The 16596-nt window shown below is 31.4% G+C and overlaps 2 protein-coding genes across 2 annotated transcripts in view; both read right to left on the bottom strand.

Moving 5' to 3' along the window:
- Positions 1–3916, bottom strand: part of LOC111702823 (uncharacterized) — a 5922-nt gene extending 2006 nt beyond the window's left edge. Inside the window, exons 1-3 of the mRNA XM_023474601.1 lie at positions 3828–3916; positions 2221–2259; positions 1534–1626 (exon numbers count right to left, since the gene is read on the bottom strand). Of these exons, the coding sequence (XP_023330369.1) occupies positions 1534–1626; positions 2221–2259; positions 3828–3916 (221 nt within the window). The remainder of the gene's footprint in view (positions 1–1533; positions 1627–2220; positions 2260–3827) is intronic.
- A 2891-nt stretch (positions 3917–6807) lies between these two features.
- Positions 6808–14312, bottom strand: LOC111702857 (alkylglycerol monooxygenase). The gene is made up of 9 exons (XM_023474639.1): positions 14238–14312; positions 13550–13608; positions 13295–13427; positions 12542–12601; positions 11597–11712; positions 9504–9570; positions 8258–8313; positions 7898–7976; positions 6808–6914 (listed from the first exon to the last, which is right to left on the bottom strand). The coding sequence occupies exons 1-9, from the start codon at positions 14305–14307 to the stop codon at positions 6823–6825; spliced, it is 732 nt and encodes a 243-aa protein (XP_023330407.1). The 5' UTR covers positions 14308–14312; the 3' UTR covers positions 6808–6822.
- Positions 14313–16596: the final 2284 nt, after the last annotated feature.

Here is a 16596-nt window from a genome sequence, read left to right as displayed (position 1 = left end):
ATTGTTGTACCTTAAGGACGTAATTACAAGTTTTGCGTCATTATATACAAACGTAGTTAAGCTAATGACAATACAGATTTGAAGTAGTTATTTACAGACGTAGCTACTAGCTAGGTTAGGTTAATCACATTACAAGTTTTGCATAGTTATTTACAAGCGTATATAGATTTACAGACAATGTACAACATAATTTATCTAGGTGTGTACAGGCTTCTAACTTTGATATTTGCTACGGTATTTATTACAAATGGGGGGGGTGTTTAAAAATAGGGTTATCTATCCCTTATTTTCTATATTTTAGCAACACCACATCTTCATAGATTCCAGTTTGGGTTTCTGTTGTAATTTGTATACATTACTTCCAGGTTTCACTGTTGTAGACCTCATTTGAAACCTGATAACAGAACTCTCTTGGTTTGCTGAAGCATTTCTGTCTGGGGGAACCAGTTTAGAATTCTGTTCTGAACATCACGGCAGGATTGACGGGGTACAGCCTACAGGGCGGCATATAGGAACATTAACAGAGCTGTATTCTTGTACAGAGTCAGTATACTCTCCGAGAACCTCATAACCCTCATCTCTTGGCACATCAGGACATTGAACTGCATATAGGGCACCTCAGCATATCATTGCAGACAGGATTGTTTACAAGGTTACATTCTCTAACCATATCCGTAGAGCACTCTTGGACAGTCTTAATCTCAATCTCAATAAAGCCACCTCTTTCAAAGACAATATTGCACATTTGCTCAGGAATCTGTCTACATTGCCGCACATTCTCAACCTTGCACTTACAATACAGCACTTTCAGCTTAACTACCATGTAGAGCTGGTCACTCCCTTTAATCTTTTGTTACGCCAAGCTAGATTTTAATTTCAACCATCATCTTAATAAGACAAAAATGCAATACAAAATAATACCAATATCATGACACAAATATTCCATAAAATTTTGTATGCATGTAGTATGTACATATGGAAATTGGAAATAGACCAATCATAACTATTAGACAGTGGTATTTGAAATTAAACAGAATAATAATTGTTTTATCACTTTTATATTGTTTAAAATGTCATTAAGAATTTTAAAACTTGTCCACTGCTGTCCCAGGCAAAGTTATTGAGTGTTTGCCACAAACACAAAAATTTGAATTCCTATATCTTTGCAATTTGATGATGTAAATCTTTAATATTTCAAACTATGAATAAATAATCTTCGTTTGAGAAATCAAAGGTTTGCATCATCAGATTGGAAAGATATAGGAATTATAAAATTTGTGCTTGTCGCGAAGACTCAATTCCTTTTAAGAAAATATGACAGTTAAGATTGTATATAAATAATCAAAAGAAAGGCCTAAGACGACAGTTAATATGTGTTACCTTGAAACAGTATCAAGAATGAGTATGGTGGTCAGGGTTAATTATTGTTACCTTGAAACAGTATCAAGAATGAGTATGGTGGTCAGGGTTAATTATTGTTACCTTGAAACAGTATCAAGAATGAGTATGGTGGTCAGGGTTAATTATTGTTACCTAGAAACAGTATCAAGAATGAGTATGGTAGTCAGGGTTTGTGCAACTGCCAGGGCAACTCCTACTTTACTGGATCCACTGTAAAACTTCTTTCTGTAAATCTCAAGTATCAAATATTAATAATTAATTTTTTCAAAAAACAATAATAAAAAATGAGAATAACATACTTATTGGATTAATAGAAATATGAAACTATAGGTGCACTTCTCCTAAGATTGCAATTCCTTTCGATATGGAAACAAAAAAATGTTTGTCAATAAAAAAAAACTATTACTAAATTTAAATTCGATATCTATTTAAAAGATTTTGATAAATGGTATAAATGAATTATGACTGAAAAGGAATTTATAAACTGCCTTTTATCTTTTACTGAGGTTTTCATTTAATTTTGAAAGAAAAAAATTCTAATGGTTTCTGAATCTGAATCTAGCATGAAATTAAAAAGAAAATGAGGTGTGAGCAGGATGAAATATGTTACTTTTTCCCGTGTAAGAATTTCAAAATTATAAAAAGGCAAATCTAGACATTTTTAAAACAAAATGCTTTTAGAATTAAGTTTTACAAATAAATAATCTAATAGGAAACCAAATTAAGAAACAAGCTAAATAATAATTTTCATACACATAGTTTAAGGGAAAAAGAAAAAGTAATTTCAAGTTCTTCATTTTATTTCTTTTTGATATTTTCCTGTCTGGAACTTCTGGCAAAGTAGACGTATCCCCAAGCCTTAAAAATAATTAAAAAGTCTTTGGAGAATTAATAAAAAAAGTATTTATAAGAAAACTATTCTAACTTTTGTCTTTTAAAGATCACACACACAAGGGGGTTGGACAAAACTTTAACATGCCACTATTATTAATTTTCTTACATATTGATGGAATTTTCCAAATTTTTGCTTTTGTTGCTAAACATTTAGTGAATATATATAAAAAACTACGATTGAAGATAAAAAACAATCATATCTTCAGAATCAATAATTAATCCTTATTAAAGTCTCATCCTTTTCTTGAATAACCACACATTTAACATTTTTACTTTCGTTCGTTAATAGAACATTGTTCAGCCCTACTAACCTAGTTAGTTAGTAGAACATTGTTCAGCCCTACTAACCTAGTTCGTTAATAGAACATTGTTCAGCCCTACTTACCTAGTTCGTTAATAGAACATTGTTCAGCCCTACTAACCTAGTTCGTTAATAGAACATTGTTCAGCCCTACTTAAAAAAAATTTCGTCGATTTTCAAAATTTTCAAAAATCGAATTTGTTAGAGGCAAATTTTTGAAAATTCGATCATTCATCAACCTTTTCATGGGGTCACGCGAGGTCCCTCAAAAAATCTGGGCCAGATCAGTTCAGCGGTTTTGACGTTTATTGGCTACAAACAAACAGACAAACAAATTACAAACACCCAGACAGAAAAGTAAAGTATATAGATAGATAGAATAATTTTTTGCACCCGCCTCATTTTTCACGAACTTGCAAAAATAGACTTTTTTTGATAGATTTTATTTTCTCTAATAGAATTAGGAAGCCTTATTTGACAAGTCACTTTTATACAAAACTGCATTATTGCATATTTACTATTAATGTTAAAACAAATGAAACAACGTAGTTGGGATTTCACGAAACTATTCTGCACTTATTCATGTTTATTTAGCATTGCAGCAGTCCTAAGTATCCAATTATCGTGCATGTTGTAATGTAAATTATCTGTGCTCTGGTGTTCTTTGAATTAATTCCGGGATTTTCTCTAGAATATTCCTAGAAAAACTTGTTCAATTAAAAAAACTTGAAATTAACTTTTTCGGCTTTCACAAACATGGAAATTACCACGTTGTATCTGCAAACAATTTTACAATATATGTACATAAAAGTTTTACAATATATGTACATAAAAGTTTACAATATATGTACATAAAAGTTTACAATATATGTACATAAAAGTTTACAATATATGTACATAAAAGTTTACAATATATGAACATAAAAGTTTACAATATATGTACATACAAGTTTGTTTTGAATCTTCATGACAGAAACAATCTCAGGAAATAATAATTGTCTCTAAACATTCTTTAAAAGGTGAATATTTGAATATTTTTTTTTACATATCTATGAACGTTTCCTTTTTTACAGCTGACTGTCCTTTAAAAAAAAAACTTTTGTGTTTATTTATCTTCTTGTGTTTTTAAAAACATTCTTTTATTATTGATTTTGATGGTTATTATATCGTTTGAACTGACGAGGATGAACCCAGAAGGAAAAAAATATTTTCAGTAAAATGTGGAACAAACATCTGCTTTATTAACTCTATGAGGTTTGGTCCACCATCATCACTAAATTTGAAACAAACCAAGATGACAGTCCTGTATGCCAAGTCCATTATCGTCTGATCCAATCAGGGTTCAGTCATGTGTTTGTTGTCTATTCTGAACCAATAGAAATATGGCGGTAACATCTATCTTTCTATCTATCTCATTATCCAATTAGTGTTATGAATCATTCAATCGGCGCTATCAGTAAATGGAAATATTTACTTCAACTGAAACTATTGTGATGAAAGAAGTGTAGTGTAGTTATCTGAGCTGACCAGACGTGTCTTTGTGAGCTCCCGGATTAAACTGACCGACAACCCAACACCTGGTTAACTTATTCATGTGTTCCATATTATGTGAAAACACAAACACTCAGATAACTTGTTTAGTGCATTTATTTCCAGTAAAAAATATTTCTACTAGACTCAAAATGACTGACACAAAAATAGATGGTAACATCTATCTTTCTATCTCATTATCCAATTAGTGTTATGAATCCTTCAATCGGCGCTATCAGTAAATGGAAATGTTTACTTCAAATGAAACTATTGTGATGAAAGTATGTGAAGAATATTAAATAAACATGCATAGTATTTTTTTACAGTATTCTACAGAAAAAATCTATAACTTCCTACCCTAGGGGACATCTTTGAAAGGGCAATAGGCTCAGTTGTTTTCCTGATGTTTGAAATTTCTGAACAATCTTTTTAAAAATCCAATTTCATGGAACTTGAGAGTTCTTCTGTCAAGTGTGAAGGAATTAAAATTAGATTTTTGTTGTTTAGTTATTTTCTCTATTTTAGCCTGGAGCAAATTCTACTGATGAATTATCTCATGAAAATACCAGATTGTTGTACCTTAAACTTTATCACTCAGATGGTTACCTTCAATATAAAGGGACTGTAATTCAACCATGCTTTTAGGGCGCTTTGCGCCCATCTTCTATTTCAACTTTTAATCGTGGCCATATCTGTGATCATCTTCTCTTTGTAACAATATAAAATAAAAACAAACAAAAAAGTTTGCGGATATCAAAATATCTTTTTCGCGATTTTCCAAATTTTACACAAAAATAAAAAACTTTTAAACACAATTTTTTGAAAATTTTATCATTCATAAACCTTCCTTGGGGTCACGCAAGGTCCCACACAAAATTTGGGCCAGATCGGTTCAGGCGTTTTGACGTTTATTGGATACAAACAAACACCCAGACACCCAAGTTAAAGAGGGGCATGTCTGATTACAACGGTAACCTTTAAACCATTATATCTGATCAATAATGTGGAGTAATTTTTTCTATTATTTCTAACAATTCCTGCAAGTCAATGTGGAAACCATGCAATTGGGGAAACAATTCAGTTTTGACAGAGGAAAGCATGGATATCTCATTCGCATTCTTGATCATATACGGCTTTTAAGGGTAGAATCGGATAAACGACTCCAAAATGAAGGTTTAAGGGTAGAGTCGTGAATCAGATAAACGACTCCAAAATGAAGGGTGGAGTCGTGAATCAGATAAACGACTCCAAAATGAAGGGTAGAGTTGTGAATCAGATAAACGACTCCAAAATGAAGGGTAGAGTTGTGAATCAGATAAACGACTCCAAAATGAAGGGTAGAGTTGTGAATCAGATAAACGACTCCAAAATGAAGGGTAGAGTTGTGAATCAGATAAACGACTCCAAAATGAAGGGCCACTTGAAATTACGTCTACAGAATCTTTAATACGGTGGTAGGCGATTATAGCAATATATTGAAGACGAATTTTTTATTTACGTTTCGAATCTATAGTAGCACATCTTGTACATCATACAGTTTAGTAGTGTAGGACTTCCATCCCCATCTACTCGAAACTCTCCACTTGGTGTATAGTAATCCCATTCCTTAATGTGTGCACCTTCTGCAAGATTTTTTCGAATTATAAGTTTACAAGCAATTAAAGAGAAGCTTTTTTTAGTGACAACTTCTCTTTGTTTTCATGTTTTTGTGCATCCATACTGTTAAAAATCTTGGTATAAATCAATATTAAAATCGAAAGTCGTCTTCATTAGATTGATAAAATCCCCTACCACCATAGGTCAACCTTAAACGTGTCAAGGTTAGAGCAAATTTTTTTCGCAAAATTTCGCATTTTATCGCGAAAATGAATTTTGTGAAAGAAAGCAAAAACGATGCGAAATTTCTACGAAAGAAATACTAAAATAACATAAAAATTTTTATAGGTCAAACAACTGCAGAGATACTGCAGACCTAATTCCAATTAGATTGAAAAGAGCGAAAATATTTATCAATTGTGACCCCCCATAAATGAATAATGATATTTAAAAAAACACATTGCGTTCTAAGTTATCAATATTAACAAGCAATTATGGAGATAAACACAAGGATTAATTCTTAAGTTAACAGAGAAAATATTGGGTTCACTGACTGAAGCTGATTGCTAAATTCCTTACAGTAGTTAAACCTTAAATTTAATTTGAATACTTTAATACATATTTTAAAACTAACCTTATCATGCAGAAGCTTGAAATAAAAAGTGTTAAGTTTGAAAATGTTGAAGAACTGGGGCTGATCAACTAGTCCGTAAACAAGATTTTCATTCTACAACCAAAAATAGATAAATTAAAACATTTACAAAAAAACTATTAGAGGATGAAAAATGTAGGAAATAATCGGTTTGTTCGATCAAAGTTGGTTTTGCTGAAATCAATAAATAATGACCGATAGAACTGTTCGAAATCTAAAAATGCCTAAAATTAACTTGAGTTTATTTTTTTGGGGGAAAATTTACAATAAAAATAGTAGAATCGGTGAAATTATTTAGTATATGATAAAAGTGCGACAAATGTCTCAAAAAGTAATATTTATTCCTCCCTGCTTATGTTGAGCGAATGTTTTTTTATTTTCAATCAAAATATTGATTTATTAAAAATTATTAGATTTTTTTTCGAGGATTTTTATGAAATTTATTTTACTAATAATTTTGAATTATTTCATTGGTTGATTGATATGACCTGTTAGTTCCATGATGTACTTTATGCTGAGTTGCTGTGTTAAATATCAATTCTAAAATTAGTTTAAAGAAAATATAAAAATGTAATTAATCTGAATTCATAATCAAAAGTGCAATTCCAATTTTTAAATAAAAATATAAATCGCTAGAAATTAACAATTTATTCAGAATTCAAAGAAATCGGAGAATTTTTTTTTAATCTTTCATTTTATATTCTTTTGTTGGCATATGCGTTAAACATGAAAAAGTATAAATGACGCAGCTTTTAACTGTTGTTCAATTAAAGACCAAAACATAATTGAAATCAAACAAAAGAAACCGAATGAATCTCGCTCTCTGTTTATTTGTCAGTTCAAAGGGGGGGGGGGTGTACCGTGTACAGGGTGTCCCAATAAACATGGGAATTCAGTGAAGAATTCGATATCGTCTTTGTTAGGAATTAGCATTGTAATGCCTAATTTCAAAAGCCATAAAATTATTATGTTTGCTAGAGTTTATTTTATGAAAACGGTAAATGGCTGTAAAGATGTGTTTATAATGTCTCCGCAAGATGAACAGTGAACACAGACAAGTTAATTCTGAGGCCGAATTTAAAGAATTTAAGCCGCCGCTCAAATATGGTTGGTTCCACTTAAATTTGTATTAAATTTTTTAGGATTTAAGCCAGCGGTCAATTAAAACCGGTTTTTGGGGGATTTAAGACGTGGCTTAGATTCATTAAATTCGGACACTGTTTGTATACTGTAATTTTCTTGTTTTACTAAGTACAACCATATGCAATCAAAACATAAACAAACAAATTGTAAACATAGCAGACGAAAATCTTATGGATTTCAGCTTTCTCTGCAGGTATCACTGTACTACATCAATGAATCATTTTAAATGACGATATCGAATTCGTCACTGAATGTTTATTGGGACACCCTGGAGTTAAGCTTTTACCCTTCCCCTGAGACTCCATACCCTCAAAGTAAACAACTGCTTCTAAACCACTGCCTGCACTGGGGAAAAAACTTTTCGTCTTAATTTTGTTTACCTAAAGGTCCGAGGTTTCCAACTAGCTCAGTGTGAATCCAGAATTGATAAAGGAAGTTCAACTCTGAATGAACAAGCATCTAAAATTGTTCAAATAAATATTAAAATTTTGTTTAAGAAACGTTGGATTTTCAATTTATTTTAAATATTCACGAATGAATATAAAAAAGAAAATATAAAAATTAAAGTAAGAAATCTTGTTTGGTAAACATGTTTACACAAATTTAGGAATTAAAACCATAAAAAGCATAAATAGTTAGACTGATAACATTTTATGAAAAATGTATTTATTGATATGTTCCGTGTTTAATGTCCGAAATACTATAAATGATTATATGTATATAAAAATAAATATTCATACCTGAGGTGTAGGTATTAGTAGAGCACAGGGCAAGTAAAACCAATGAGTTATCCATCCTTTAAAACTTTACATTTAAAAAATCAAAACCCATTTGTTTTTAACAGAAAATTTTTTATAAAAATAGCAAGGATTTAATTCAAGGAAAGTTATTTCAGAAGTGTACGCATCTTTTGTACTGCAGTGTACTGGGCGATAATGTAAACACAAGACAGATGTTACAGCCTGACATGGGATCCATCTTTCACATAAATATTCGATGAAATATTCTGGTCATAGAAAACTATTATGTAAATTATCAAAATTATCAAAATTCAATGCTTTTAACCTCCTCAGATACTATACGAACACGGAGGCATCTATTCTTGTTTGCCCAGAGAGAGCTGGTTTCAATATGTACGCAGATTATAGGCAACTGCAATCAACTTTCCTTGCATTACAACCTTGAAAAATAGTATCGTTTGAAAATGATAAAGAACTAAGCACTTGTGAAGTAAAAAAAGTAATCCTAAAATCGACAAAATATTGTTCCAATCCTAATATTGAAGTCAAACCTTATAGAAATACCATGTATAGAAACCGCTACGTATAGCAACAAGGCGTATTTTCCGGGAGAACGTTGGATTTCTATAAGGTTTAACTTCCCTAATATTCACTTATAAATCGAAGAAGTTCTGACTTAGATTGCACAAAATTTAAATTTTTTATAGAAAAAAAAGAAAAAAAACCCGGCTTTTCGTGAATCCCATATCACTATATAGATCTATATGTATATTCCAGAAACAAAAATCTAAAATTTTTCTTATCCCTATTTATATCTTTACATCCTATCGCATTTTACTATACTTTAAACTATAATATCTGCTAGTTCAAATAGTCAAATTAAACAATACTTCAAACTATGAAATCTGCTAGTTCAAATAGTCAAATTAAACTATACTTTAAACTATGAAATCTGCTAGTTCAAATAGTCAAATTAAACAATACTTTAAACTATGAAATCTGCTAGTTCAAATAGTCAAATTAAACTATACTTCAAACTATGAAATCTGCTAGTTCAAATAGTCAAATTAAACTATACTTTAAACAATGAAATTCAAGTTCAAATAGTCAAATTTTGACATCAAAGGTTTACACCGTCATGTTCCAAAGATTTAGGTATTAGACATTTTTATTTTCAATCAATTTGGTTTTTATTTTTTTAGTTTATTTTGTTTTAATTTAGTTTGAAAAATGATAAATGTATTCCCTAATCCCTCTAGGATAGGTTGTCTGAATGCTGTGGTAAGATTGAACTCCTCACTGCTATGATGAACCTGGACAAAAAGTTAGAAAAATAATTAAGTTTTTCCAAGTCTGGGAAGAAATCATCAACATTGGAGTACTATTGGAGACCTACTTTCATTCCAACGAAAATCTGGGGTCTCCAACGAAAATCTGGGGTCTCCATCGAAAATCTGGGGTCTCCAACGAGAATCAGGGCCGAGGTCTCCAATGATACTTCCATGGGGGTCTGCAGCAATGATACGATCATGGGGTCTCCAATGATACGTGCATGGGGTCTGCAATGATACGTGCATGGGGGTCTCCTCCAATAAAAGTGGGTTACCCATAGTACTCCAATGATCATGATTTCTTCTCAGACTCATTTTTTCCCCGCCAAGTGTTCACGAATGTGGATTTAATCAAATAGATCCTGGAACTTTTATAAACTTTGAACCAATCAAGTTCAAACAAAGATAAGGAAAACTTTATACAAAACAAAAATATTTTAAGAAATGGAGGCCAAAAATGACATAAACTCTAGGGTAGGGTCATTTATGTAATTTTTAAAATTTCTGTTCTTTTAGTGCCTTTTCGTGTATTTCTTAGTGTCTGCAGTTAGTCCCTGGTTTAGTCATATTTACTATGTATATAAAGTCCCCTATTACAGTATACAGCAGTTTTTTGAAATTCATCCACTGGTCATATTTGTCCACTATATAGTCCATCAATCATATAGGTCTGTGCAGTCCTAAGTAGTAAGTAGTTCCTGGCAGTACTTGACTATATTTCATCTGTCCATAACTCATAATAGTCTTTTTGATTGAAGTCCCTATGTCCTTGTTTACCAGTAGGGGGCTTATCCCTGTTTTCCTTTTATAGTCTTTTTAAAAGGTCAATTAAGAATGACTGACTTTCTTTAAGTCGAAAACGAGGAAAAAAATTAGAAATTCTATTAGAAATGATGCGCGAGGCTCCAAAGAAATTTTTTTTTCTTAATTGACAAAGTTTAATAAAAGATGGTCCACAATCATGATCATGCTGGAGCAAAGTGAGGGGAGCGAAATATGCTGAGGGGGGGGGTCAAACTCGGTTCACCCCCCCACCCCTATGTGCACCACTGTAGATATTATCTTCTAAATTATGTTTTCAAAATAGTAACTTAATCTCACGTTTGTTAGATCTCGTGTTTTTATTCGATATCAACAAATTTGCCCTGATGATATTTTGCAGCCAAGGTAAATATTCCAAAATGTGGTATTTTTTAATAATATTCAATTTACAAAAATAGATTTAGCTATATTTTTTATATTTCTTAAGTTATTTCTTCGTTTTAGAAATAGTCAAATTTGATGCATGAATTTCAGAAAACCACTTCAAAGCTTTACTATTTAACATAAATTATAAAAATCTATTTCTGTTAAAACTTATTTCTATAAAATCTATCCGTTCACTATAGCTTTAGTAGAAGTAAATATTTCCATTTACTGATAGCGCCGATTTAGAGATTCAAATCTCTGATTGGATAATGAGATAGATAGAAAGATAGATGTTACCGTTATACTATTTCTATTGGTTCCGAATAGACAACAAACACATAACTGAACCCTGATTGGATCAGGCGCTAATGGACTCGGCATACAGGAGTGACTGTAGGGATGAAATTCTAAAATTGTATTCTGTAGAAGTTTGCTTTTATCAAACATGGACATTAACAATATAAGGCAAAAAAGATAGTTTTTATCCTTTTAAAAACCTTAAAACGATCGGTTTAAAACGATATTTTTTGTCTTATATTTTCTTCTAGAGTAACAAATTTGCATGTTTGAAAAGAGCAAACTTCTACAGAATAAATTTTTTAAATGAAACCTTCTCATATTGTCTTAAAACCTTTTAAAAGTTTAAAAACATTAAAAAAACTAATCTGGATATTGCCCATCCCTACTTATATAGTCTGTCTGCGCACTGTACACTGTAAATTTCCAACTTGCTTAACTTGCTCAAACCATACTATTCTGTACAGTGTACACAACTGATGGTCTGATTTAGGTGAACTTAAAGCGGGTTATTAAATACTACCTGATGGACAGCCCAGAGAAATCCTATTTCATGACTAGCTCTATGAAACCAGTAATAACCACAATCTACTGCTACAGCTGCTAATACCCAGACATATACTGAGTCCCAATTCAAATCTATCATAAGTTAGAATTAACATTGAATATAAAACTGCCATTAACTTAAATAAACTTATATTGTATGAAGCAAAATGTAGCAACAGCTTTTTACTTTACGACATTTTTCTAAATGAAAAACATCTTCCATAGTCAGAATCAAATTCTAGGTTATCAGCAAAGACAAATTTAAAGTAAAGCTAAGGAAAAGTATAATGATAAAAGTATGGACATAAAGAAAATCTACAAAGTTTGATCATTTTTCTGAATGTGTCGTAAAATAAAATAGTTTTTCAATTTTGGTAAAATATAATTCTAGAACTTCAATGGAAAGTCATAAATTATGAAGAACGTTTTGGTTAGACATCTTAATTCTATTTTGCGAGTAGGATTGAATTATTCAGCTTACAACATTTCTTACATTAACTTATTAATAGTTTAAATTCATTTTAGGTATAGATTTAATAAATGAATAATTAATTAAATTTGCCATTTTCTAATGTTTCTGTCAAAATAACCTTCGTGCTTGTGGTGCTTTGGAAATACAAGGTGTTTTATTTTGAATTAAACAAAATCATAATTTCTGCAAAATGATTGTATTTTGAGTGAACAATAAATAGGTGTAAAATCTACTAAATTCACAATAAATCCAGAAAGCAAGAAAGCAACGGCCATTTTTAAATTATTGCTCTCAAAGACACCTAGCTTAACCCTGACTCTCATGGGATGATGGTTGACCATTTTATTTATTTATTTATTAAGGATTCATTGAGGAATAAATTCCTTCCAAGGGATGGGAATAAAGATTTTAAAGATTTGTTAGAGATGGGTTTTTTGGTGGTTTATTTACCCAAAACTCTATAATGTTGATGGACCCATGAGTAGGTAGACAGCATAGCAAACTTAGAAACTAATAATTACACCATTTATTCTAATATTCAGCTTGACAGCTAGCTTATGATACTATACTGTTAACATGTTAGGCCTGTGCAATGTGCATAAAGGATCCGTAAGACTTATTTCAATTTAGAATAAATGAATTTTATCGGAAAAAAAAAATTTAATTCATTAACTGCGACTGAACTCACTAAAGCTCTACCCAAGTTTATGTTTATATGTTTATGTCTACCCGGGAGAAAAAAGTTTATGTTTATGTCTAGACTTAATTGATTTTGTCTAGCTGTTCTCATGTTCCCCCATTGATCATAGGCGCATTCTTCCTTTTTTTTATCAATTTTCTTTTCTATAAAATTTTTCTTTTCATCTGTTATCATACTATTTCCAATTTTGCAGTATTTTCATATTATGAAAGGTTTCGGAATCTAAAACATTTTTGGCGTTATCAGTAACTACAGGCATAGTTTTTTCTCTCTAGTTATCCCAAAGAGTTAGAATTATCACTCACAAGGTTTTTTTGTATCTAATATTTGAAGAAAACACCAAATAAAATCAAGTAGATATATACAATCATTTATGTAAGTCTTAAGATAAATTTGAAAAAAGTGGGTACCGGCTAAAAATAACAAATATAGATAATCTATTTTTTCAATTAGAGAGGGAGACCGCAAACAGTAATTTTATTTAATTCTGAATAAATGTGTTCCTAGTCCAGCCAGTACCATCAGCACCCCGATATTTACATTTGTCAGAGAATCCGCCATATTGTACTTTTTACCCTGTACAACCAGGCTTATCAGGGCCTCAAGTACAATCAGGAATATCATGTACGGTAGCGCCTGTACATTAAGCATTTACTAAAGAAGGATAATAATAATAATAATAATAATATAACGATAATAATAATGTTAACAATAAAAATAATGATAATAATATTAATATTGATAATTATAATGTTTACCCTATCTAAATGATCAGGACAATCTTCTATGCTGTAAAATGTATGTTTCCAAGGACTAACTGAGAATTAAAAAATAAGAATATTCGAATATTTCTAAAAATCAGGCTAGCAGACTTTACGCCTTGCCATGAACCTTAGTGTGCAACCTCAATAAGCTCGCATGCATATTACAATACAAAAATTAATACTTTTGGATGCGTGAAAGTGACATGAGCTGTAAGCTTTAGAATAACGTATATCGAGATTAATGCTTCTTCTCTTTTTCTTAATATCGAGACTAACCTAATCTTGTAATTTTATCCAGAAAAGTGTATAAAATTCAACCAAATCAGAGTCGCATATATGAAGTCGATAAATTTGAAAAACGGTTTTTTATCCAAGAAAGGACAGTTTAAGAAGAAAATCAAAAGTGTGTCCATTGGATACTCAGATTATGTAATCGGGATTAAGGATATCTCATTCTAAAGTTTTCAACTCAGTGCTGATATTTTATTGTACTTTCATTTTAAGATTGAATCTAGGAAAGTTACAAATGGGGTCAGATCTACTAAATTTGTACTGAACACAAAGAAATTACGATTTCTTTCCATAATGCATGTATATTTAATCATTGCAGAAATTACAGTTTTTTAGAAAGGTGAAAATGCTTAATATCAAAGAAAAATAAATTAATGAATAGTTTTTATTCCTAGATAGAAGAGAGACCCAACAGAGTCCAGAACATCGTCTTCAATACTAATGCTGACATTTACAGACATTTCTATCTGAAAATCCAATTTTTTAAAATAATTGTCCAAGTCTTTAGACATTTTCTGGCTATGATTTAGCTGCGACTCCTCGCCTAGCTAGTCTGCAAAGTCGCAGCTAAATCACAGCAAGAAAATGTTCATTGAATCGGACAAATAAGTCCAGCTAAACCTTTTTTACTGCAGTTAACCTAGACCATGCTCTTTGACGGATTTTTATTCCTCCAATCCTCAGTTCAACTCTAGTTTTCCTCAGGATCTAGGTCTTTGCAGAGGCGATTCTAACAGTACCAAGGAGTACAGGGAGACAGAGAAAAATGGCAAATCCAAGTTAAACGTACACACATAAGAAACTTAAGGTATGAAGGGAAATTGAAGAGGATAACAAGATAATCAACCAGGAATGTCAATATTCATTTGTCAACACTGTGCTACCCTGGAGAACGAAGTTTTTTGCCTCTCTGGGTCATTGCGATGGAAAAGCTCCACTTGCACTCCTTGCTAGGACATAGGGATTAACATATTTCAGTTTGTGGCAAAAACTCAATTCCTGTTGCATAAAATTGCAAAAAATTTTTTTTTTTCGGAAACGTTTCGTATAATTAGTTTTTTAAAATTTCGCATTTTTTCGGGATACAGATTAATGCGAAAGTTTGTGCATAGAGCTACCTTTTTTGCTTAAACTTTCGCGAAAAAATGCGAAATTTTGCGGAAATTTTCTTTCTCAAAACTTTTTGCAAAATTGTCGCATATTTTTCTCGCGAAATTTCGCATCGTTTTCGCTTCCTGTCGCAAAATTATTTTTAGCGAAAAAATACTAAATTTCGCGAAAAAGTTTGCGGTTTAAGAAAAAAAAATTTCGCGAACAGACAAACCGCTTAAGGGTACCGTTGTAAATTGTCATCTTTCCATGGAGGGCCACTTGAAATTACGCTTACAGTCTATCTAAGTTTAATTTTACAGAATTCCCTTTAAGATTAATTAGAAAATTGTTTGAATTGTAGAAAATTGTATAATGTTGAAATCTGGTAAATCAGGTGCAGAAGGGAAATGTGAAAATTAAATTTAATTCTTTTAACAATTGGGTTTGAAGTAACAGATGAAAATCTATAGTCTTGAAACTTTTCAATGAGACTGTTCACAATATTTGATCTATCCCAGTTTACACATATTAAACATTACAATTGAACTGATATGTTTTTTTAGATTTTGTCAGTCGCAGCACGTCAAACTAAAGTAAAGTGCAGGTAACATTGAAATTTTAAATGTTTTCGAACATAACTCCTTTAATTGAAAAGTTATTGAGTAATAAAAAAATGTTATTAAATTGCTAATAATCAAATGGAAATGCTTTTCTTATAATTTGCATTATATCAAGCCAGAGGAGCTACGAGGTCACATCGTCGTTCCATTGATGTCGCCTGAATTTTACCTTCCTGTTTTGTCATAGTTCGCTGTGGCAGAGAAGTGCAGATCTTTAGAGAATGATTTGGTAGAAAAAATTACGGGTTCCATGGCTAATAATGTAATGCCTTATCAACATTCCTCGTTCATTTTCCCTTTAATATTAAATTTTAATGTTCAAGGATTTAAGTTTAAATTAGTGGTAGTTAATACTGCAGAGAGAGAATTCAGTAAGGATTCAAAATTCAGCATTAAGATTAATCCGGTGAGGGAATACGGATAGGAAGCTAAAAGGGGCTGTTAGCGTAATTTCAAGTGATCCTCCAATGAAAAATGACTGATCAATAAGTGTTTTATGTTTTCCAGCAGTAGAGAAACAACAAATGAAAGAGATCCAATTCATACTTGATCAGCCAGAGCCTTTGATTGGATACCGTTGTGATTTGGGGATTTCCATCTTTGCATGGAGGCTCACATGAAACCACGCATACAATCCCTGAATTCAAAATAAAAAGATTTTGTTCGTGCTGAACTAACACCTGAAGAAACAAATTATAAAAAGTGTTAATAGATTTCTATTTTTAGAAGATATTGTCCGTTTCTTGGGTTTAAAGTGTTCAATAGATTTCTATTAATAATATAAACAAAGTTGTAATCTCTGTTTGTCAGTCTGTTTGTTTGTCCGATCATAACTCAGGAACCCCTAGACAGATTTGCCTAAAATTTTGATTAGGGAACTTGGGAGACCCACAGGAATGTTCTTTGGTTAGTTTTGAGATTCTAAGTTAATTTTCCTGGTTAAATCGCTCAAGTGCGGGTAAACTCTGCATATAATTGGATGAAGTGTGTGTCTGACAAGATAACAGGTTCCTATAATTTCTTCACTATCATCCTGAC

The sequence above is a fragment of the Eurytemora carolleeae genome, unplaced genomic scaffold (assembly GCF_000591075.1).
Source record: "Eurytemora carolleeae unplaced genomic scaffold, Eaff_2.0 scaffold107, whole genome shotgun sequence".
NCBI lineage: Eukaryota > Metazoa > Arthropoda > Copepoda > Calanoida > Temoridae > Eurytemora > Eurytemora carolleeae.
The sequence above is the reverse complement of the archived record's forward strand: the minus strand, read 5'-3'. Positions and strand labels throughout refer to the sequence as shown.